The 23956-nt window shown below is 36.7% G+C and overlaps 1 protein-coding gene across 1 annotated transcript in view; it reads left to right on the top strand.

Annotated features, from left to right (window-relative positions):
• The window catches only part of PURG (purine-rich element binding protein G), a 30946-nt gene extending 18880 nt beyond the window's left edge, over window positions 1-12066 (top strand). The window contains exon 2 of the mRNA XM_005864043.2: window positions 11159-12066. Coding sequence (XP_005864105.1) covers window positions 11159-11263 — 105 coding nt within the window. The 3' untranslated portion in view covers window positions 11264-12066. The remainder of the gene's footprint in view (window positions 1-11158) is intronic.
• Window positions 12067-23956: the final 11890 nt, after the last annotated feature.

Here is a 23956-nt window from a genome sequence, read left to right on the forward strand (position 1 = left end):
CTGTGATTTCTGTGTGAGCATGGGGAACTGAGTTGGGGAGAGGATGAGGAATGCAAGGAGTAGGGACAGTTAATATCACATATTTGCCCTCTCTTCCCTAGACTTTTATATTCATTCTTACTTTCATTTAGTTCACTCTCATCACACATAAAATACCTTCACAAACTCCTTTTCTGTCCATATGTGTTTTACAAAACTCCATCAGTGTTTTCAACTATGAATATTTCACCAACGTCTTAACCAAATAAAATAAGCCTGATTCTACCATGATTGTAAAACAGAAATCATAATAATTTTCACTGTAGATACATTGCAATGAAGAGCCAATAATGGATAAACTCAATTACTTACTGGTACAACAGATTCATTTGTCCTAAAGATTTTTCCATAACTGGCCATTAATTCTGAAATATTTTCTAATTAAATTAAATTAAATGTAAAAAGAATATGGAGGGGGAGAGAATATGGAATTTTAAATTATAATAATCCTATATAATAAAAGGCTAATATGCAAATAGACCCAATGCCAGAACAACTGGTCGCTATGACACACACTGACCACCAGAGGCAGATGCTCAATGCAGGAGCTGCCCCGTGATGGTCAGTGCACTCCCACAGGGGGAGAGCCAATCAGCCAGAAGCCAGGCTCATGGCTGGCAAGTGCAGCAGCGGTGATAGGAGCCTCTCCCACCTCCACAGCAGCACTAAGAATGTCTGACTGACAGGGAGCAGGCTTAAGCTGTCAGTTGGACATCCCTCCAGGGCTCCCAAACTGAGAGAGGGCTCAGGCTGGGCTGAGGGACACCCTCCGCCCCCATGCACGAATTTTGTGCACCGGGCCTCTAGTATAGCAAATAATATATTGATAAGAAAAAATGAGACTTTATTAATTGAATTAGTAAATTAAGCAGCCCGCCTGAGTGCACAAATTATGTGCACTGGGCCTCTAGTTTATATGTAATTTCACATATTTTTCAAAATTCTTTTACATATTGCATCTCATTCTGATGAAAATACTGAGTTAGGTTAGTTTAGTTCAATATCACTAACCTCACTTAACAGATAGAGAAAGCAGGGCCAGGCAGGTTATATGACTTACTGAGATCATTTAGTGACATAATCAAATGCCAAGGTTTCTAGAGAGCCCACCACTCATTGAAACCTTCATAATAACACTATAGAAATTTTAAATGATAAATTTCAAATCAATTTGGTACAATTAAACACATGTTTTATAGCTAATTTAAATAGTTTCTTTTTAAATGTATTCTATGTATTTTCTTGTTTTTGTCACATCTCTAGGCTCAATTCCGCAGTCAGCTATTGGGTTTAGCCCTGGCAGAAGGCATAGCAAGTCATTATATTGGTATTTGGTGTACAGAAATACCACTTGCCTAGATTCAGCCTCTTCGCTTGAAATCATTGAGTCTTTGATCTCTCTCTATCATTTAGTCTTACTGCCTGGGCTTTCCACCCTAGTGAGCCTTCCAGGACTCAATCCTAATGACTAAAATATGATAAATTCCTTCCTGTCCTGTTGACCTAGGTCTTGTCCTGGCACCTACATTGCAGGGTAGCCTTTAAACAAAAATTTTATTTAGAAAATTGTATACATGAACCATCACACAGCTAACCATTCTATTAATTACCTAAGTTTTTATTGTTCACTCTAGAGAAGCAAATGATGTCCTTTAATGTCATTAATTGAGTTTTTAAAAGAAAAATTTCATAGCTAAAAATATAGGTTATCTTGTACCAATTTATTGTTTTACAATTGTGTCAATTTATGCTTAAGTGATTTTTATGTCACAATAGCAGTAGCAGCAATAATGACCTGTGGCGTAAGGGTTTCAGAGCAATGGTTTTTTTTGTTTTGTTTTGTTTTGTTTTTAGCTAATTAAGGCTGTGCCTGTGCTTTTTCTTTTCAATCATACTGAATTTTTAATATGCAGTAAGGAGCCAATATGTGAGGTAGGAGATGGCAATTTGAGGGAAATGAAAGCATTCATTCATTTATTCAACAAATAGTTATTGAGTTTCCTCCCATAGGTCAGGCATTATGCTAGGGAAATTGCTTCCTTTTTTTTTTTCTTTTTTCCTCTAATCTCGGGTGGAGATGATGATTAATAGTAAAATTATATATTTTAAATGTTTTTGTATGAAATGTGGATTCAAGACAGCATGAACCTTTGGTGGGTTTGAATTAGAATTGGACAAAGAAATAAATTGGAGAAATAATTATCTGACTTGATTGCAGTTTTAATTTTGCCCATGAATACTTGTCATTTCAGGATATTACTATTTTCTTCTCAGACCAATAGACTATTTTTTACTTTTTTATTTCTAGAATTGTCAGATAGTGTTACAAGGTTATTTCTATAGGAAATTGGGAACTCATGAGATATTTTGATTTTGCATGTAACCTCTTTAAAGCTGATGAACACATGGCACCTTGGGTTTGAAATGGTGAGGTAATCATATATTAGGCCCAATTACTGGCATTCAAAATGGTTTTAAAATGTGATATAACATATATACTTGATTATGCACCAAGCAGCATAAGGTAAAATCTTGTTTCCGTCCCACCTACATGTTTTAAGTTAATTAGTCTCCTTGCCATACTTACTCCACCAGTATCGACTCATCCTTGGAGAACCAAAAAAGAAAAAAAGAATGAAGGCCATACAGCCATGATCACTTTTAAGTAACATTTGAACCAAGTTTTTATTGATTTTTATGGCTTTAGAAACTAGTATTTTCAAGTAACAGATTTGACTGGGAAAACCTTTTCTATCCTTAGGTACCTTTTAAACATAAGATGTTTTAGGTCCCTCCTTAGAACCGATAACAGTTAGTATGATCCATAAAAGAATTTGTCTTCTTTTTTCTTCAGTAACAAAAACCTGTTTTGGTTCAGTACCCTGATATAAATTCCATGTCTTCTGTACACTATTAGTCATGGATCCCATTCTAGGATGTGTTGCTCTCAAGGGGATAGTGTGCAGAGAGAAGTTTTGAAATACAAAAAAGAAAAATGCCATTCAACCTCTGATGCTTTAGCAACAATATTGTGTTTAGCAGTAATACGTTTTAACATTTTTATTAAGGTATAATTTACATAAAGTGAAATACTCTGATTTTAATATATCATTCGGTAAGTTCGATGAATATCAATACAGAACATTTTTCTCACCCCAGAAAATTCCCATGATCCCCTTCCCAATCAACACTCCCACAGTCCCCCCATCCTGCCTTCCAAAAGCAATCACTGCCCTTATTTCTGTTGCCACGGGTTAGTTTGTTTTGTCTATTCTGGAATTTTTCACTCAGCCTAATAGTTTTAAGATCATCCACGTTGTTCGGTATATCAGTACATAGTACCTTTTTGTGGCCGACATCTTTTTAAAACAGGCAAGAAACAAGCAGATCTTTACTGAGTATATTGACACATACCACTATTAAAATCATGGCAGCAAACCTGTAGTCATAATGGAGGGAGCAAAATAACCTCTAATTTAATATTTAATGATAGTACTCCTAACACTCAAAGAACTCTCCACCTTAATGCTATATGCATCAAGAGGTACTGTTTTTGGAAACTCTAAATTACTCTATTAAAAACAGAGATGCTGGGCAGGTGCATCGAAACATCCCTTTAATGTGACCTGCTTTAGTGTAGAATTTATCCTAAGTCTTATTTCTTACAAAAAGGCAGTTACATTTGAATTACCAAGAGAATCTCATTACTATAATTTAGTCTGTAGGAGGTCTTGCAGTGCTACCATTCTAAACTTCAAGGATGTATGTTCTAAACTATAAAGATGATTAACTACTTTTGAGCAATATGCAAGAATTCTCTAAGCGATTTATCATCATTTTAGTTGTAGCAATTAATTTTAATTAACTGCCAATAATGTTTGTTGCCATGTGGAAAAATGAGACCATGGTCCTTGTTCCCATCTGAGTATGAGTAATGATGCCACTTTAGTGTTAGAAGGGTATGGGCCTGATTTCCAGTGACTACATGCTGCTTGAAGGGTTTTGAAAAGTCCTTCCTTACATAAATTAAAGCTGATAGTAAGTCATCTTTTCTACTATGTATTTATGGTTCTGGCTAATAAAAATTAGATGTTTGCTTCCTAGTTTGGGAATTAATAATGTTTGTGTTGCTTCTCAGTCAAAATGTTCTAGTTAATTGTCCTGTTTTTATTAACATGTATACTAGTAGCAATTTAAGTTAGAGATTCAAACTTAATAGCATAGCTATTGTTTTTCTACTGATATGTTTAAAACCAGAACTCTAATTTTTATAAGAAACTAGAGGCCCGGTGCACAAATTCATGCACAGGTGGGGTCCCTCTGGGTGGCCTGCAGGGATCGGTCCGAAACCCACAGTCCAACCCTGCCTGCAGCTCCTACCTGCCGCTCCCGCTCATCCCGGGCCCACTGTGCCTGCCCGATCAGTCCCAATCAGTCCCGATCAGTCCCGATCAGTCCTGAGCCATTAGCCCTGCATCTGGCGCCCTCCCAAGAGGAGTGGCCTGCAGGATCGGGCTGAACCCGGCTTTCTGACATCCCCTGAGGGGTCCCAGATTGTGAGAGGGCGCAGGCCAGGCTGAGGGACCCCATTGTGCACTATAGGGCTGGGGAGGGACCACGGAAGGGCTCCAGGGCATGTCCAGCCCATCTTGGTCAGCCGGACCCCAGAAGCAAGCTAACTTACCGGTTGGAGCATCTGTCCCCCTGGTGGTCAGTGCACGTCATAGCAAGTAGTTGAGCAGCCTTAGCATATCATTAGCATATTACACTTTGATTGGTTGTTCAGTTCTGCCATTCGGTCTATTTGCATGTTACCCTTTTATTATATAGGATAATGTTCCCTTCCCCTCTTTGAAATTGGAAATGAGGCCTTGAATGTAAGGCCCATTCTTTAGGGCACACATTCATATAAAGTAGTAGGAATAGGAGTAAACTCAAAGCTACTAATTTTGCTGGCAATATAAAGTATACTAATATCCACATTATATTGATATAATTTAAGCAGATGTATTCAGGATTTAAAAGGCTTTACATGGCATTGTTGTAAAAGAAGAAGTAATGGTTTAAAGGCAATTTTTAATATTCACAACTGTGAACAACTGTTCAAAAGTTCCAAAACATTAAACATTTTTAGTTTAACTATTGTTAAAAATAAAATAAACTTTGAATACTGTACAGATTCCCATCTTATCAGAGGAGGAACCAATCAGCACAGTATAGAATTTTAGAATTCAGAGAGACTTGACAGGATCTGGTTTAACCTCAGCATTCACCTAGTCACCAAAATCACTATCTTTACAAGAATCCCACCTTTTCTGCACTAATTTCCAAGAAATTTAAGAGCCACTAGTTCCCAATTCCTTTGGCTATATATGTGTAACTGTCTTTTCATTCCCTTCTAACATTCTCCATATTCGTGCTGTGATTGAAGCTGTGAGAATTATTTCTTTGATTCTTTATGCCTGAGTTAGCTTAAGAAAAGGATAGCTTATCATATGCAGAAGCACAACTTTTAATTCATTTATTTTTTAATATATTTTTATTGTTGATAGTATTACAGATATCTCCCATTTTCTCCCCCCATTCCTCCCTCCTCCAAGCCCCTTCGCACATCCCCAGGTCTTCACCACCTTATTGCCAGTGTCCATGGGCTATGCATATAAGTATATAAGTTCTTTGGTTTATCTCTTCTTGTCCCCCTAACCCCACATCAAGGTATGTCAGTCTGTTCCATGCCTTCCTGCTTCAGGTCTTATTTTGTTGGTCAATTTATTTTGTTCATTAGATTCCACAAATAAATGAGATCATGTGATATTAGGAAAGATAATTCTAAATTTTAGAAATAGTTGTAGTAACAGTCAATCATATCATTGGTAATCTGGCGGACACACACCATATGGGCTTTGCCATCATGATTTAAGAGTGAGTAACACTGCCCTATTGTGTAAAATGAGTAAGACTACCTACTCTGTTGTCATGGAGAAACAAGAGTGGGCAAGCCCAGCTTTTCCGTTCTGGGGGGTGGTCGTGAGGGGCAAGTATGTTGAGGTCCTTTGTTCTATTTTCTCAATCCCATTTCTCCTTTATTAAATCAACATATTTATTTTGCATACAGCATGAGTTAAGCACTCTGCTAGGTCTGGATATACAGCAGGCAATAAGATCTAGTCTTTGGCCCCAGGGAGCATGTGGTATAGATTCATAGCATAGGGCAATGCTAGATACCTGCCTACAGGGCAGAGAACATACATATGATCTTTTAAAACCCTGTGTAGCTCCTCCACTGCAAAAGCAATTGATTAACTTTGCCTTCCTTATAGCAATACAATGAGAAATAACTATTATAATTAATTGCAGGGCATTTTGGAAATGAAAAATGCTGTAAAAGAGCTGAATAATAGAAAACAAGATTAAATGCTATCGTAGGAATGAATGATTCTCATAGGTATGTTCAGTATTTATGTCATCACTATAGGACTACTACCAGGGAAAAACTAAATTAGGTAAATACAATTGCCTACCTTTTGCAAAGTCAAGAAAATATCTGTGTATTAGCAAGAGAGATTGTGCAATCTTATATTATTTTGGGTATTACATGAGCTAACTCGGGTTGGCGTATCATGTGTAGTGTGTAGTTTCCACATGTCTACAGCATCTATTAAGAGTCTGCATTTCAATGTTTATTTGAAGTAATTCTCTAATAATTTTTAAATGCTGCCACTATCCAAGACTATTACGTACCAACAAGGGATTATTTTCTAATACTCAGAAACTATAAGAAGGTATGTTAAGTCATATAGAATGAATATCTAAAATTTCTGTGATTCACCTATCAGTATCCTGGGTTTGGGGGGAGTTGTTATCAATGATTTATCACGTCTGACCCCTTTTGATTTTACTTATGTTTTTAATTTTTGTTAATTCTCTCAGAGGACTAAGATACCAATTTATATGCCATTTTCCATCTTCAGAAGCTGAAGAATTTATAGAATTGGGTATTTCTTTTATATGCTTTTATATAATCATTCTTTATACCCAAGATTGAGATTTCAAACTATTGAAAAAGGAAAGGGTTCTCTTTTGATAGTCATTTAATGTTCCATGATGATGAACTATTCCTAATTTTAACATTAGCACTTTTATATTTTTACCAGCATTTTCACCCTCATCAAATGAGTTACTACACCACAATGTTTAACCTGTGGCATAATGGAAGACAGGTGGCCTGTCATTGAGAATCATGATCTTATAGTCTCTCTTTCCTCTAAAGAATATGATTGGCCGTAACCGGTTTGGCTCAGTGGATAGAGCATCGGCCTGCGGACTGAAGGGTCCCAGGTTCGATTCCGATCAAGGGCATGTACCTTGGTTGCGGGCACATCCCCAGTTGGGGGTATGCAGGAGGCAGCTGATCGATGTTTCTAACTCTCTATCCCTCTCCCTTCCTGTCTGTAAAAAATCAATAAAAAAAGAATATGATTGGAGGAGGGGGGTCTCAGATTATAATGACACATATCTCTAGTTTAACTTCATCACACTCAACAACAAAAAATGTTTAAAATTTAACTTTATATGCATGCCACTTAATTTCTAAATATATAGTAATATAATTATTACTTGGTAAAGAGATCTTAGTTTTTATTGTCTTCCCCTGACTTAACAAGTTTATTAATATGAAAAACTTTCACACACTTATTATTTTATTTGTTCTATATATTGGTGCTTTGATTTTAGTTCTTCTATTTAGAATAGAGACAGAAGCATAAAAATTAAAGCCAATGCACCAAACATTCATATGCTTCATAGGAATGAGCAATTAAGGCTAGAAACCTCAGTGTTTAATACTGTTCTCAAAACTCAGTTATTACATGCATTATAGCTTCAGTGATTAAAGAAAGTATAATAAGTAGTCAGATTAAAAAAGGATAAGTAAACCAATATGTTAAAAAAACATATGTCTGTGCATTGCATGGCAGAGTATTACTAAAACTTACCTAAATAAACTCTTGTGATGTTTTTAGATTTTATGGCAATGCTTTGGCTAGACTTAGATTTGAATCTCATCATGACCAAGGTTCTAACAGTTATTTTTTTAAATACACTATACTGTATTTAGGAAGTTAAAATGCGTCGTCCTGGTTATATTTGTGCCAAGTTTGTGAAACTGTACTATACTACTATGAAAAAGGTAAAACTTTGTATGTACTTATATTTTGAAAAGTAGCATTGTGTGCGTTAAAAAAAAAAAAGTAACTTGTGGCACTTTGGTAAAGGAATGTGCAATTAGAAAAGTTTATGCCATTTAAAATTGTTTTAATTCCCAGGAATTGCCTGTACTAGGCTTTAAATTCAAAACCAAAACCAATTTTAAGACTAGCACTTTTTTCCTACTGGTAGTTCCTCTTTTTCTAATTATGTGGAACATTTCATTTAAACCATTATTTGCAGTGAGTTTGAACTTTCCTCCTTCATCCTAACCTCAAAACCCTTTAATTTAAGGAACATTTTAAATTAATCCGATGGTAATTAGCAAAGCATTTTAAGTATCATGGCTATTTAATCATGTGCCTCACGTTACTAAGTTCCTGAAATATAATATTCAAACATTTTAATTAGTTTTTATTGCTCATAACCAATTAAGTAAGTTGATGTCCATAAAATTGTAATTTATCTTAAAATCTGAAGCTGCCAGAACAACTATGTACACAGCTGTGCTTAAATACCCTCATATCCTCCATAAAGAGTTAATGAGAAGAGAATTCTGTATGATTATGGCTCTTATACATACTTCTATGAGGTGACCAGTATTTTACTGTGACACACTCATGGGGGGGTAGAAGCATAGAAATGCTTCAACATTAGATGTTAGCATCAATACAGATTTTACACAAGCTGTTGCAATAAAATATATTTATTGTGCTTGTATTTGAAGAATTCATTTTAGATTTTTTATAGTCTTTTTTATTTGAGGCTGCACAATCATTTTAAGTGTAAAGACAACAGAAGATATACATGAATGAAATGATGGCCCTGTTTGCCACGGGATTAAATATTCTGTTGAATTTTTGAGGGTTATTGGCTGCTATATATTATGATATAAGCTGGATTGTTCAGAAGCAACATGTGAGTCTTTTTTTTTTAATATGTGAGTCTTATGTACAAATCACAGCATTTAGAAATTACACATCTTTTCCTTTCCTCTCAAAATGAATTCAGAATATACAATTCAAATTTTATCTTTTTAAGCTCCTAATTATTAAGAAATTACCTAAAATGGATTAAAAGATTAAATGAAATAAGGATTACAAAAGAATGCTAATTAATTACAAAACCCGTATATTATCAAGCTTCTGATATTATAAAGCCTTAAAATATTTTAGTGAAAAGTTGATTACCTGGAAATGAAGGCACTTTATGACCTTGAACTACTTATTTATCTGTATAGAATTCGTCTAAAGTACCATAAAATATTATTTATCCTTTTATAAATGTATTCTACTATGTGTCTTTCTAAAGCTTCTTATGTAATGTAGTAAGTCAAACTTTAACTTATCAGAAAATAGTGTTATATAATATAACCAATGAACAATACAGAAATAAAACTCGAGTAACAAAAGTGATGTGATAGTGGCAAAACTGTTACTCTAAGTCTTACAATCATTTAAGATTACAATGTTAACTTTTAAGGCTTTTTCATTGAACAATTTTAGACAGCTTTTGTTTTTTAAATCTTATTTTTAATTGGTACTATCTTGTATTGAAATTTTGGTCCAATATAAAGGTAATCAAAACTAGTAAGCTGGCCTGTCAAAATTCGATTTTGTTTTATTTGAGGTTATTTTAACGTAACCCTAAAACATTAAGAAATCAGTTCTGTTTCTTCTATGCTCAAGTCAGCCATGCCTGGCGAATCATCAAATTGAAAATAGTATCATGGATGTGTTGCTGTGTATAGCTGTTTTCTCTTCAGAAAATTATTAGTTCATTTATTTAATGAATTTGATTCAACAGAAAAGCAACACATAATTTCTTTTTAAGTTAACTTTTTTTCTCAAGTGAAATCTTACATCTTCCTGACATTTATAAGGATAGGCTAGCTTTCCTCCAAGAATGTTTTTCAACAGAAGAACATTTCAAAGTGAACAAACCTTGCTTTCTTTTTTGTTTGGGAGCAGTTCATTTAAGAAAAAAACTATTTGTCTATAATTTTACTTATCTTTAATTTTTTCTCTGTGGTGATCATTCTTTCCATCACTAGTTTAAGATGTTTTATTAAATATAAATGCTGCTTCATAGAAACAGTTATCATTGTGGAAAGGAGTCAAGTTTATTAGAGGTCAGTCTTCTCTAACCAAGGACAGGCTAAAGATAAATTCCATGCCAATTCTTTCTTTTGTTTCTTTTTATAATAAGATATATTAACCCAAAGGTGTGTTATGTCATGGCATGAACAATCTCAAATGTACATCTATTGAGTATTTTGTGATGCTGAGTAACTGAGTTTTCTCAAATTCTGTGATGCTAAATATTTTCCTTAGAAGGTTTTGTTTAATGTTAGATTGTTGTTCTGAAAGATGTTGGTCCTAGTGGGTTTTTAAAAAAAAAAATTTGGAAAACAAACAAATGCATGTATTACAAGTATAGAAATGGTGAATTGTAAACTTACCATATAGTGCTGAATCTATTTTCAAAAATGTTTTGCTGTTAAAATATATAATATAAAATTGCTGCCATACTGTAATGGAGTACTTTTTCCTACATGACCCTGTTATCACTATTCCAGAATTAAAAGTTGGGCAGACACATGATTGACTCATGTGTCTGCACGGATGCTTCAGGATATATTCTTCTCTTGGTGACTGAAAATATATTTTCCTTGGCATCAGTGCATTGAGATCTGAATATACCTGTACCTATCTATTCTTATTGCACATTTCTTATACAGTAATCTTCTAATATGCCAAAATTGGCCTAGACCCAACTTAAAATTGAGGGTTTGTTACATGCTTTCTAACAGAAAGGTTTTCAGTGATATTCATTATGGGTTTGTACTGTGAAAATAGTGAAACTCCTTTAAAACTTCACATATGCTAAATTTAAATTAATATTTTTTCTTTAGCTCACAATTTACCCTAAATCCAGAGAGAATATCAACCCTTTTCACTGTTGTCAAATCCAGCCTAAGGAACAGCCCTATAACACTACAAAAACAGTTGAGGAATAAGGAATGTCTCTTATGTTACACTTCAGAATAAAGACATTGAGTGAAAGAAATGAACTGAAGTTCAACGCGAATGCAAGGCTTCTGTACTTGACATTCCTCCACGGAAGGGAAGACAAATGTCAACACCATTGGCATCCTTTTCAAACTGATCTTATGTGGAGTATCTTCGACCATGCTGGAGTACTTCTTGACTCTTATCAGGTTTTTGTTTTATTTTGTTTTTTTAAAATTTATCAAGTGTTTCAGTTTAAAAAACAACAACATTTGCCAACATTGCGGTAGAGAGACATAAATTTGAAAATACTTTCTTAAGAGATCATGTAACTATATAACTCTGAATTTAAAAATTGAGGAGGAGTGATCATTTCAGTCCCCTGCCTCTCATAAGAAACATGTTTTTAAATCTGTAACTGCTTTAGTGTTAACAGGGTACAAAGCGTTTTTTGTCCTGTATTGTACTTAACAGGTTCTCATCGATTGGTGATTGTATTGTACTGTATGAAAGCAAATCATAAATTGCCTTGTATTGTTTATAATGGACCATACCACGTACTTCTTTGTGTTTTCATGTCCCAAGTTTTTCAGTGATGCATGTTAACAGTTAGGTCCTAAAATTCTGTGGTGCTAATTCTTCCATATCCAATGGTGCTTTTGTGGATGCTAACTGCACACATGCTGAACAAAGCTTGAAGTTTAAACTTTCTTCCCTTCCTCTGTTTATATGAAGTAAAATAAAATAACTTGAATATGTCTCAAAGTATCACTGACAATCTAATAAACTGGTTTATATGTGTGTAATATTACTTTGGATTCCTATTTCTTTTTCAGAAAGCAGATTAGTTCTACTGGGCCCTCATATGGATCAAAATTTGATCTTACCATGTGTATATTTTGTTATTTAATTTGTGCCCCCAAATTTGTGGTATCTTTGGGAATTTAAATCCAGTTGGCCTGGCTTCTCAATTCAAGTTTAGATCAGATCTATAAAAAACTAGGCCTCTCAGACCTGAAAAATATGTAAGTTGAGGAGACCAAAAAATGTGCCATTAGAGAGCATTTGTTTATTTTAGTACTTTATTAATAATGTTTTATCATCTGGCTGAGACATGAGGTAACATTTGCAAGTATGCCTTCAAACTTTTATTGCAAGTCAAATAGCAATGCAAAGGTTATTCGTGTATGCTGATATCTAAAGTAAATTTCCACTCCACCTATATGAAAATAAGGAAACAAAATAAAATTGGAACTTTCCAGGACAAGCTGAATGGCATAAACCCATGCAGTGGTCTTACTGCATTTTTAATTTTAGCACCTGCACTAAGGATCGCACAGCATTGGGACAAGTGAAGCTGTTTTCCTCATGGAGACACAGCGGTGTTTCTCCTAAGCCAGAGATAAATTCAATATGAAGGCAGTCTGCAAATGTTCATTCTGACCTTGGTATTTTGCCTAAACCATGGGTGACCATCAATTTGAAAAGAAAAGATCAAAGCAAATCTGTTAAAGCTCCTCAAGCAACAATCATTGATCTCAAATAGATGATCAAACCTATCAATCTAACCTAGTGGGTCCGACAACTGAAATATCATTCTCATTCTGCTATGGATCTTTGTTATGTAAAGAGTGTAAGGTACAGTAATTTTGCCTCAGCTAGTTATTAAATCATATCTAACTCCTAACATTAGAAAATGAAGTTTAGAGAATAGAAGCCATATGAACACTGGGCGTGCACCTCCAGGACTATCTTGAACAAATGCAGTTTTTACTAAATCACAGCCTCATGCCAGATATTTGTAGTGAACATTTTTGCAAGTGACTTTACAGCATTCCATTGTATTAAACTGGCAAATAATAAATGTGCTACAAAATAATTCCAGGTTTTCTTTAATAAAAAAGAGACCTAAAGTCCTAGAAAGTAGGTCTAGGAATATTTTTGAGTATCTTTATTTCTGTGGTAATATTTTGATGTTAATCAAAAGAAAAATTAATTCTAATTTTATGAAAAAATGAGAGAATAAATAAATTGTTTTTTGGGGAAAATGTGCATATTAATCTACATGAAAAAAATCTCTAATTTTTATCCCCACACTTACCAGATATATGTGTTATTGTTCATGGTAATATTTGTCCCACCTAAAAATTATTTTCACAAAATTTTTTGGTTTTTGTATGAAATTATTTTTTTAATTATCAATCTTAAATAAAATGAGTATACTTTGTAAGTTGATTCTTTTAGGAAAAGTATATAGTCTCTCCCTCTTTAAGTGAAACCATTACTTAAGCTTTTCTAGAGTTACAAAATTGTATTTGTCTTTATTGTTTTATCAACAATATTTTGATAAGTTGTGTTTTCTGTTTCTAAAATAAGAATTTCCCTTGGGAATCTTAAGCTCAAGGATTTCATCTATAAACCCTGAATAAAAGTACTTTCAATAAAGATCCAGATGTTCTCCATTGAAGAAGGGTTTTTTGAAATAAATTTCATGTACATTAAAAGTTTAACCCTTATTCATCTTAAGAAACTAATTTTTCTCATCAGAAATTGCTTTCAGCTTGAAAATGGACAATAATAATCTTTTTTTTTAAAGAGCCAATCTATAATTTACATCAAGCATGTCAAACTCAAAGGCTAACATGGGCCAAATAAACAAGGTTTAAGTTTATGTGGGCCACAAAAAAACCAAAAGCTTCAATTTTCATAGAAATGTAAGTTTATTTTGATAGAGACATGCTAAATGCAAATGGCTGAAATAAATGAGTAATCATTGACATAAAATAATAGAACATTTTAATAAAAATTAATATTTTTTCTTGAACATTAACTTACCAGACACTGAATAACCGCACAAATTAATAAGCGTAACGCAAATAAACCTATTTTTCTTATTCTCCAAAAGCGAAATATTTCCTGTTGCGCATACCAAACAAGTCAGTCCAAAACTAATGAAATGGCAATCCACTGCTAGTATTAGTAGAGAGAAATGGTGCACCAAGCAGAAGGCATGGAAGGGAAATGAATGCAACATGATTCTAGTAATCGGTCATTAGCAAACATTGTAGTTCGTTATTAATAATTATGTATAACAGGATATTGTAAAAATTAAGTTATAAAATTTTATTAAAACATTTCTTACGTATTGGCTGGGCCACAAAAGTATTCGTTGTGGGCCGCATGCGGCCCGTGGGCCGTGAGTTTGCCATGCTTGATTAACATCATTTCTGAGTTGTCTTCATTAATTGTTGAAGTAGGTGCCTACTGAGTTCACACTAAGACTAAGTCACTTTTCTTACACACACACACACACACACACACACACACACACACACACACTTTATCCTTGGGACAATGAAAAGTCTCCTTGGGAAAATAACTATAAAGTAATATAATTCACACAAAAGCAAGTGTGTGGTGCTAGTTCATAAGACTGAATAAACCATAAAATGCAGTGAGCAGAGCATTACACATAATCTCCCAAATTAATCTCTGATATTCTGGGAGAGGTAGCTAAAGCTTACACTTTTTGCAAAGCATAATGTTTGCCTTCATAAAAGACTTAATGAAAGAATGACTCATAAAGGTAAAAAGAACTTTGAATGAAAGGGTGGACCCATGGTTTTGTGTATTTAGAAGCTCAGTTTTACTAGTTCATTCTGGGTAAATACACAAGAAATTCTTTTTAACAAAGTCATATAGAAAGCACATGGAGCATCAGATGTCCAGTGGAGAAAATCCATTTACAACCAAAAATACAGTGTTACTCCTACAGAGTAAGACTGAAAGGAGGCTGTGTAAGAAGTGGACTTTAAATTTTGCTTTATGCTTTTAAAATTATTTAATGATAAGCAAGTGTTATTTTTATAATTTTAGAAATGAGTTTTTACAGGAAGGAAATAAATGCTAGATAGAAAAGAATACCTATAATCAACTGATCAGCACATCCTCTTTCTAGTAGGAAAATCTATAATAATAAAAGCATAACATGCTAATTAGACCAGACAGCCAAACGACCTTCTGGGACATCCTTCTGGATGAAGCTGCGGTGGCAGGGGCCGAGGCAGAGGTGGTTATGGGAGATCAGGCAGGCAGGCGAATGCTTAGGGGTGATCAGGCAGGCAAGCAGGCAAGCAGTTAGGAGCAGTGGTCCCAGATTGCGAGAGGACACAGGCCGGGCTGAGGGACACCCGAGTGCATGAATTCGTGCACTGGGCCTCTAGTCTATTTATAAATTGAATTAATGTCATAATGTTGTTTGACAAGTATAAAGTCAAAATGCAAATGGCTGAAATAAATGAGTAATCATTGACATAAAATAATAGAACATTTTAATAAAAATTAATATTTTTTCTTGAACATTAACTTACCAGACACTGAATAACCGCACAAATTAATAAGCGTAACGCAAATAAACCTATTTTTCTTATTCTCCAAAAGCGAAATATTTCCTGTTGCGCATACCAAACAAGTCAGTCCAAAACTAATGAAATGGCAATCCACTGCTAGTATTAGTAGAGAGAAATGGTGCACCAAGCAGAAGGCATGGAAGGGAAATGAATGCAACATGATTCTAGTAATCGGTCATTAGCAAACATTGTAGTTCGTTATTAATAATTATGTATAACAGGATATTGTAAAAATTAAGTTATAAAATTTTATTAAAACATTTCTTACGTATTGGCTGGGCCACAAAAGTATTCGTTGTGGGCCGCATGCGGCCCGTGGGCCGTGAGTTTGCCATGCTTGATTAACATCATTTCTGAGTTGTCTTCATTAATTGTTGAAGTAGGTGCCTACTGAGTTCACACTAAGACTAAGTCACTTTTCTTACACACACACACACACACACACACACACACACACACACACACTTTATCCTTGGGACAATGAAAAGTCTCCTTGGGAAAATAACTATAAAGTAATATAATTCACACAAAAGCAAGTGTGTGGTGCTAGTTCATAAGACTGAATAAACCATAAAATGCAGTGAGCAGAGCATTACACATAATCTCCCAAATTAATCTCTGATATTCTGGGAGAGGTAGCTAAAGCTTACACTTTTTGCAAAGCATAATGTTTGCCTTCATAAAAGACTTAATGAAAGAATGACTCATAAAGGTAAAAAGAACTTTGAATGAAAGGGTGGACCCATGGTTTTGTGTATTTAGAAGCTCAGTTTTACTAGTTCATTCTGGGTAAATACACAAGAAATTCTTTTTAACAAAGTCATATAGAAAGCACATGGAGCATCAGATGTCCAGTGGAGAAAATCCATTTACAACCAAAAATACAGTGTTACTCCTACAGAGTAAGACTGAAAGGAGGCTGTGTAAGAAGTGGACTTTAAATTTTGCTTTATGCTTTTAAAATTATTTAATGATAAGCAAGTGTTATTTTTATAATTTTAGAAATGAGTTTTTACAGGAAGGAAATAAATGCTAGATAGAAAAGAATACCTATAATCAACTGATCAGCACATCCTCTTTCTAGTAGGAAAATCTATAATAATAAAAGCATAACATGCTAATTAGACCAGACAGCCAAACGACCTTCTGGGACATCCTTCTGGATGAAGCTGCGGTGGCAGGGGCCGAGGCAGAGGTGGTTATGGGAGATCAGGCAGGCAGGCGAATGCTTAGGGGTGATCAGGCAGGCAAGCAGGCAAGCAGTTAGGAGCAGTGGTCCCAGATTGCGAGAGGACACAGGCCGGGCTGAGGGACACCCGAGTGCATGAATTCGTGCACTGGGCCTCTAGTCTATTTATAAATTGAATTAATGTCATAATGTTGTTTGACAAGTATAAAGTCACATGGGAAATAAGTAATATTAATGAAGAGCATCATGTTATGACGGGCTCCATAATACAGACCTGCTAAGGAAACAGAAATAATCACATCAGCTCATCAGAGCAGTCACCCCAAGGGAAAGCTGGAGACCACTAACATGTCCTTATGCTTTGAATCTTTTCTTCTAGATGCCATGTGTCACTTTCAGTGTGAAAATATTATTGCTTATATAATACAATTAAACTACATATTGTTTTATATTATAATGATTTTCGGCTCCTTAATGATATACCATTTTATAATTACTATTCAGCATTCAGCATTATCTTTACTTATATAGTCACTATATATTATTACATCATTATGTCATATCATCATTATATCATTATTAGTAATACTTATTATTATTCATTAACAATAATTATCATTAATCATTACTATCATTATGAATATCATTCATCATTAACAACAGCTTCAAATACCATACCCCTCTGACCATGACCTTCTCGATAGAGATTTTAGAAGCATCCAAATTCAAAAATAGCTATAATGAAAGGTCAAGGCCCTCCTCCCTTGCCCTCAGGGCAGACCTTGCCAATAGATCATGGCATTCTTTACGAAGGATCAGATACAGCTCTAGAATCTGTCTCAACTCAGACTCCTGGCAGACACAAGTTGACCAGACTTAGCATACCTGCTTGATGTATTTGCCATCCTGCCTTAGATGCCCACAGGTACATGTACAAACCACCTGTCTGGGTCCTCCAAGAAGCAGATTCCAAGATGGGATTAGATGTGCAGAGATTTACTAGAAGAAATGCCAGTGAGGGAAAATGGAGAAGGAGTTGGTGGAGGAGCCATCAGAAGATGATGCAGGCCTGTCACCTCTGAAAGAAAAGAAAGAAGAAACTAGGAAGGTTTTTTTGTTTGTTTGTTTGTTTTTACAGTTCTAAGAAAGTTCCAGCCAGGCTTATGGACAGTCCATAAGCCAAAGTCACCCTACAGAGGCGGCCAGCATCTTACAGATATGAACATGCGTAGTATCCCTGCCACACTCGGGCATTGGCTGGGAGAGGCCATTGGGAAGCACAGCCTCAATGCAAATGTGGTGATAGATTTCAGAGGCCAGCAGCTGGTCTGTGAGTCAATTAAGGGAAAACTGAGAGATGTGTTGTCATGGCCACCACAGGCTTCTGTTTACGCTGCACAGATCTACATCTCCTCCTAAGTTGGAGGACCACCTTCCACGTGGTCCCTACAGACCTTGATTCCTGAAGGAACAACTCGGAAAAGGGAAGTTGGTAGAATAAAGCACAACCCCTGGTGCTGCATTTGATCTCAGGGCCACAGCTGGAACTTTTTCTCTTCCTCCTCCACCATCATTCTAAATTACCCCTCACCCTCAGCCCTCACATTGGCAGGACTCGGCGGTTTACCTGGTGGTGTGACTCAGCCTTCGCTGGTGAGGGGTCTGATCTCTTGTAACCATACCATTCTCAGGCCAAGATTACAGCACAGTTTCATTAGCAAATGCAATGGGGCTTGGAAGTACCAAGAGACTGCGAGAGGGGGCCATGTGGATTCCAGCCACATCTCTTTCTCCCTGCTCTCGTTGCTTAAAGCAACACTATCTCCTCCTACTGATGTGGGTCAATTATGCTGGCCCAAGTTGTGATTCCTTTCCTAACCTGCTGGTTCCTAGGCATGAGGAGTCCAAAGTACCCAGGCAGCAGCTGTAACTGGCAAGAATGTCCCCCCATCTGGGGACCAGAACCTCCAATCCTGCAGAGCCCAGAGCTGAGGGGACAGGATAAACCAATATGTCTTTTACTTTGGAGAAGAAATCCTCACCATTGGATTTCCTAAAAACTTCACTGAGGTGGCAGAAGCCTGGATTTTCACAGGGTGCATTCTGGGGTTCCCGCTTCCCTCTGCCTCTCTATCCTTCCTCGATTATAAGGACTAATGAGCCATGTAGCTTGCACGGTGGCAGAATCCTTTCCTACTGAGGGCAACTCGGAAATTTCCACTTCACTGAGTGCTGTCACTGCTTTTTCTCCATTTCTAAGAACCACCCTAGCAGTTTGCCCCATTCCCTGAGGTTCTTGTCAAGGTAAAAAAAAAATCTTAGGTCCTGAGAAAGTTAGATTTCAGGTCCCTTATCAAGCACTCTCAAAATACAATCCAAGGTATATTTCTCTGGCTTCTGCCCGTACATGCGATTTCTTGCAGCTCTTCTGGCGTATAGTCTCTTTCCTTCTTAATAATTCCCAGCATGTACCCACCAGGTTATGCTGGGACTGAACCCTGGTTCAGACAAGGGGGAGCTAAGGGCAGCTACTAAAGGAAGCACCTGTTCCTGGTGAGGGAGAGGTCTCTGCAGCATCCTTGTTTGTTTGTTTGTTTGTTTGTTAATCCTCACCTGAGGATATTTTGCCATTGATTTTTAGGGAGAGTGGGAGAGAGAGGGAAAAACAGAGAGAAACATCGATGTGAGAGAAACACATTGATTGGTTGCCTCCTGCACGTGCCCTGACCAAGGCCCGGCTGGGGAGAAGCCTGCACCAAGGTACCTGCCCCTTGATCGGAATCGAACCCGGGATCCTTTGGTCCACATGCCGATGCTTAACACTGAGCTAAACACGCTGGAGCTCTGCAGCATTCTTTTAGCATGGTAGACGTGCTATCTCCATTTAAAGGAAGGGTGGGACACCTCTGCAAACCTTAAGGATTTGGGGGTCAGGAGGTAATCCTGCCAAGATAATATACTCAGAGGTATCCATTTACAAGTCCCCATCCCACTTAGGGTCCCACTTTTCCCCAACCAGCACCCTGACCTTGGTATAATAGATCGGTCTTGGCTCAACATTCAAACATCTGGGGATCTCTGCACTTGTCTGAGTTTCTGCCTGTTCAACTGTGACGGCTCTTTCACACTACAGGAGGTAAGCTATCAAAAAGACCCTCTGGCTCCCACACTTCACCATTAACTTCCTGTTAGGGCTCTGGATCTCTCATTATTCCTGTGCTGGCATCAATATAGCTTAGCAATAACCAGTCGACCCTGCTGTCTTTGAGGATATTGTTCTCTCCATAGCTTTCAAATGCCTTAATCATCACACCTGCAACAGCTTCTCCTTTGCCAGGTCATTTAGGAGTCACCATCAACGAAATCTTTAACACTTGAGTCACCACCTTAGGATAGGGACTATCCATGTCCCACCTATCAACCAGGTTAACATCCTTTTTGCCCACTGGATGGTCAGTGGGTCAGTCCCAAATCACAGTGTTTTCTTGGATCATTCTTGGTACCACTTGTATTTGTCTAGGTCAGTGGTTGGCAAACTCATTAGTCAACGGAGCCAAATATCAACAGTACAATGATTGGAATTTCTTTTGAGAGCCAAATTTTTTAAACTTAAACTTTATAGGTAGGTATATTGTTATTAACTTAATTAGGGTACTCCTAAGGCTTAGGAAGAGCTACACTCAAGGGGCCAAAGAGCCGCATGTGGCTCATGAGCTGCAGTTTGCCGACCACGGGTCTAGGTTATCTGATAAGCAAAAGCTAAGAAAGAATTAGTTATGTAAGAGATTTATTGTGGTAAATGCTGGTGTGGGAAAATGAGGAGCTGGAGGAGGCTGGGAGAGCCATTGATCTGATGCTGATCTGGCCCCTGTGAAGGAGAAAGGGAAGATGTCAGGCTGCAGCACTGTTCTAAGGAAGTTTTGGCAAGGTCCACAGAGAGTCCTCAAGCCAAGATGCCCTCAGAACAGTCCTGTATCTTTCAGAAACGGGTCTTCTTTCATTTCTCTGCCATGAGCAGGGGAAATGGGTTTTGATGTGAACACAGTGATGGAAGTCAGAGCACAGCAGCTGATAGTGTGGTTAATTATCCTGCAGTAGATCTGGGAGGCACATTCTCATGCCTCCCACACAAACACATAAAGGCCTTTGTGATCACAAAGAGCTCATCTCAGCCACTGATGAAGTGTTGATTTGAGAGAGGCGTAATTTTGATCCTTGGAGAAGAACTAACCTAATTGGAGTCTGAACTGACCAAGAGTAATAAACTTAAAATAACATCCTATATAATAAAAGGGTAATATGCAAATTGACCCTACCAGCAGAACGACTGTGAATGACTGGTCACTATGACACACACTGACCACCAGGGGGCAGATGCTCAATGCAGGAGCTGCCCCCTGGTGGTCAGTGCAGCACTGAGCTCTGCTCAGCCACAAGCCAGGCTGACGGCTGCCAGCACACTGGTGGTGGCAGGAGCCTCTCCCGCCTCCTCAGCAGCGCTAAGGATGTCCAACTGCAGCTTAGGCCTGCTCCCTGCTGGCAAGTGGACAACCCCTGAGGGCTCCCAGGCTGCCAGAGGGATGTCTGACTGCCAGCTTAGGCCTGATTCCCCAGGGAGTGGGCCTAAGCCACCATGTGGACATATATCCCCCAAGGGGTCTCAGACTGCAAGAGGGCACAGGCCGAGCTGAGGAACCCCCCCCCACCCGAGTGCACAAATTTTTGTGCACCGGGCCTCTAGTTTTAATATAATTGTCTAATCACTGTGCTGTACACCTGAAACCAATACAAAATAATATTGAGAGTAAACTGTAATTGAAATTTTTTTAATTTAAAAAATGTTTAACTTTTAAAAATATTTCAATATGCAAATATTTCTTTCAATATAAAAAAATCTAAATTTGTACAAAAAGTGAATATAGAGTAATTTCCATGTAATCAAAGGATAATTTTTTTAAAATATATTTTATTGATTTTTTTTTACATAGAGGAAGGGAGAGAGATAGAGAGTCAGAAACATCAATGGGAGAGAAACATCGATCAGTTGCCTCCTGCACACCCCCCACTGGGAATGTGCCCGCAACCAAGGTACATGCCCTTGACCGGAATCGAACCTGGGACCTTTCAGTCCACAGGCCGACGCTCTATCCACTGAGCCAAACCGGTTAGGACAAAGGATAATTTTTTTAAAGATTTCCTATATGATGTAACCAATAGGAAACTTTGCTAGCATATTTCTTTAATAAAGAAATATAAAGGTCAAACTTTGCTAGCATATGTTTTTAATAATTTAAGTCTTTGATTTTACTTGATCACAAAAGTTATATATGTATTTTTAAATCAAATAGTACCTAAATGTATTACTTAGACAATAAAGGTCATCTATAATCTCACTCTTCAGAGATTATACTTGTTAACAGTTCAGCAAATAGTCTTCCATATTTACTTATATGCATATATTAACATATACGTTAATTTTTAAACAAAAATTGTATTTGACTCTACTCAAGTACCCAATATCCAGATTATCTTTTTAACATTGCATTTTCTATTTCTCATAGGTGTTTTTTTCTCAAAGGTTTTTTAAAGTAACATAATTTTAATTGCGATATAGTAATTCACATAACATAAAATTCACTATTTTAAACTGTATACTTTAATGGTTTACTGCATTTACTATGTTGCATAACCATCACCACTATCTAATTCCAGAGTGTTTTCACCTCCTCAAAAAGAAACCCTGTACCAATTCCTCCCTTCCCACAGGACTTGTCAGCTACTAACCTATTTTCTGACTCTATGGATTTGCCTATTGTAGACATTTTACACAAAAAGAATCATACAATCTGTGGCCTTTTGTGTCCGGCTCCTTTCACTTAGGATACATAATGTTTTCCGGGTTAATCCACATTGTAGCATGTACCAATGCTTTATTCCTTTTTATACATGAATAATATTCCATTGTATGCATATACTATATTTGTTGGTGGACATTTGGGTTATTTCCACTTTTGGACTATTTTGAATAATGCTGCTATAAAGACTCATGTATGAGTTTTTACACATACACATGTTTTCAGTTCTCTTAGATATATACCTAGGAGTGGAATTTCTGGGTCATATGGTAATTCTGTATTTAGTTTATTGAGGAACTATTGTCCACAGTGGCTGCGCAACTAGTATGCATTCAACACAGTCCACGGCCCCTTCAGTAAGCAAACTCTTTTTTAAACTTAGGCATCCTTCAGTGTATAAAGATTAAAAACATTATTTTAACAATTTTATATTCTATTGTATAAAGACATCAAATTTATTTAACTAATCCCCTAATAATGGGAATTGCATTGTTCTCAGTTACTTACCATTTCAACTAAGCTCTATTAAATATATTTTACAAATATCGTAACAAATGAAGTTACTTGGTCAAAAGAGATGCATGTTTTAATTATTTTATTGAGGTACTAGAGGCCCGGTGCACGAATTTGTGCACAGGTGGGATCCGGCCATCTGCCCTGATCAGGGCTGACCGGGCCAGGCCAGCCATGGGGGAGGGGCCATGGGTGGTTGGTCAGCCAGCCCCGCCCCTGATTGGGATGAGGGAGTGTTTGGGGGTGGGGCCGGCCCGGGGGAGGAGTGGCAGGTGTTTGGCCAGCCAGCCCTGCCCCCTGGTCAAACTCCCAGTCGAACTCCCAGTCAAGGGGACAATTTGCATATTAGGCTTTTATTATATAGGATAAGTGACATAAAATACACTGTATATATTTCAAATGTACAATTTGGTAAGTTTTGGTTTTGTATACAACCATGAAACCATCACTACAATCAAAATAATGAACATATTCACCAACTGCAAAAGTTCCCTTCCCGTCTTCACACTCATCCTCATTCTTTCCCCAAGCCCTAGGCAACCACTGACCTACTTTCCATCAATATAGATAAGTTTGCATTTTTTTAGAATTTTATATAAATTGAGTCACACAATAAATATACTCTTTTTTGTCTGGCTTCTTTCACTTAGCAAAATTATTTTGAGATTCACTCAAACTGTTGTATGTATCAATAGTTCATTTCTTTTATTGCTAAGTAGTCTTCCTTGTATTAAT

Source organism: Myotis brandtii, unplaced genomic scaffold (genome assembly GCF_000412655.1).
Source record: "Myotis brandtii unplaced genomic scaffold, ASM41265v1 scaffold185, whole genome shotgun sequence".
In the NCBI taxonomy this organism is placed as follows: domain Eukaryota; kingdom Metazoa; phylum Chordata; class Mammalia; order Chiroptera; family Vespertilionidae; genus Myotis; species Myotis brandtii.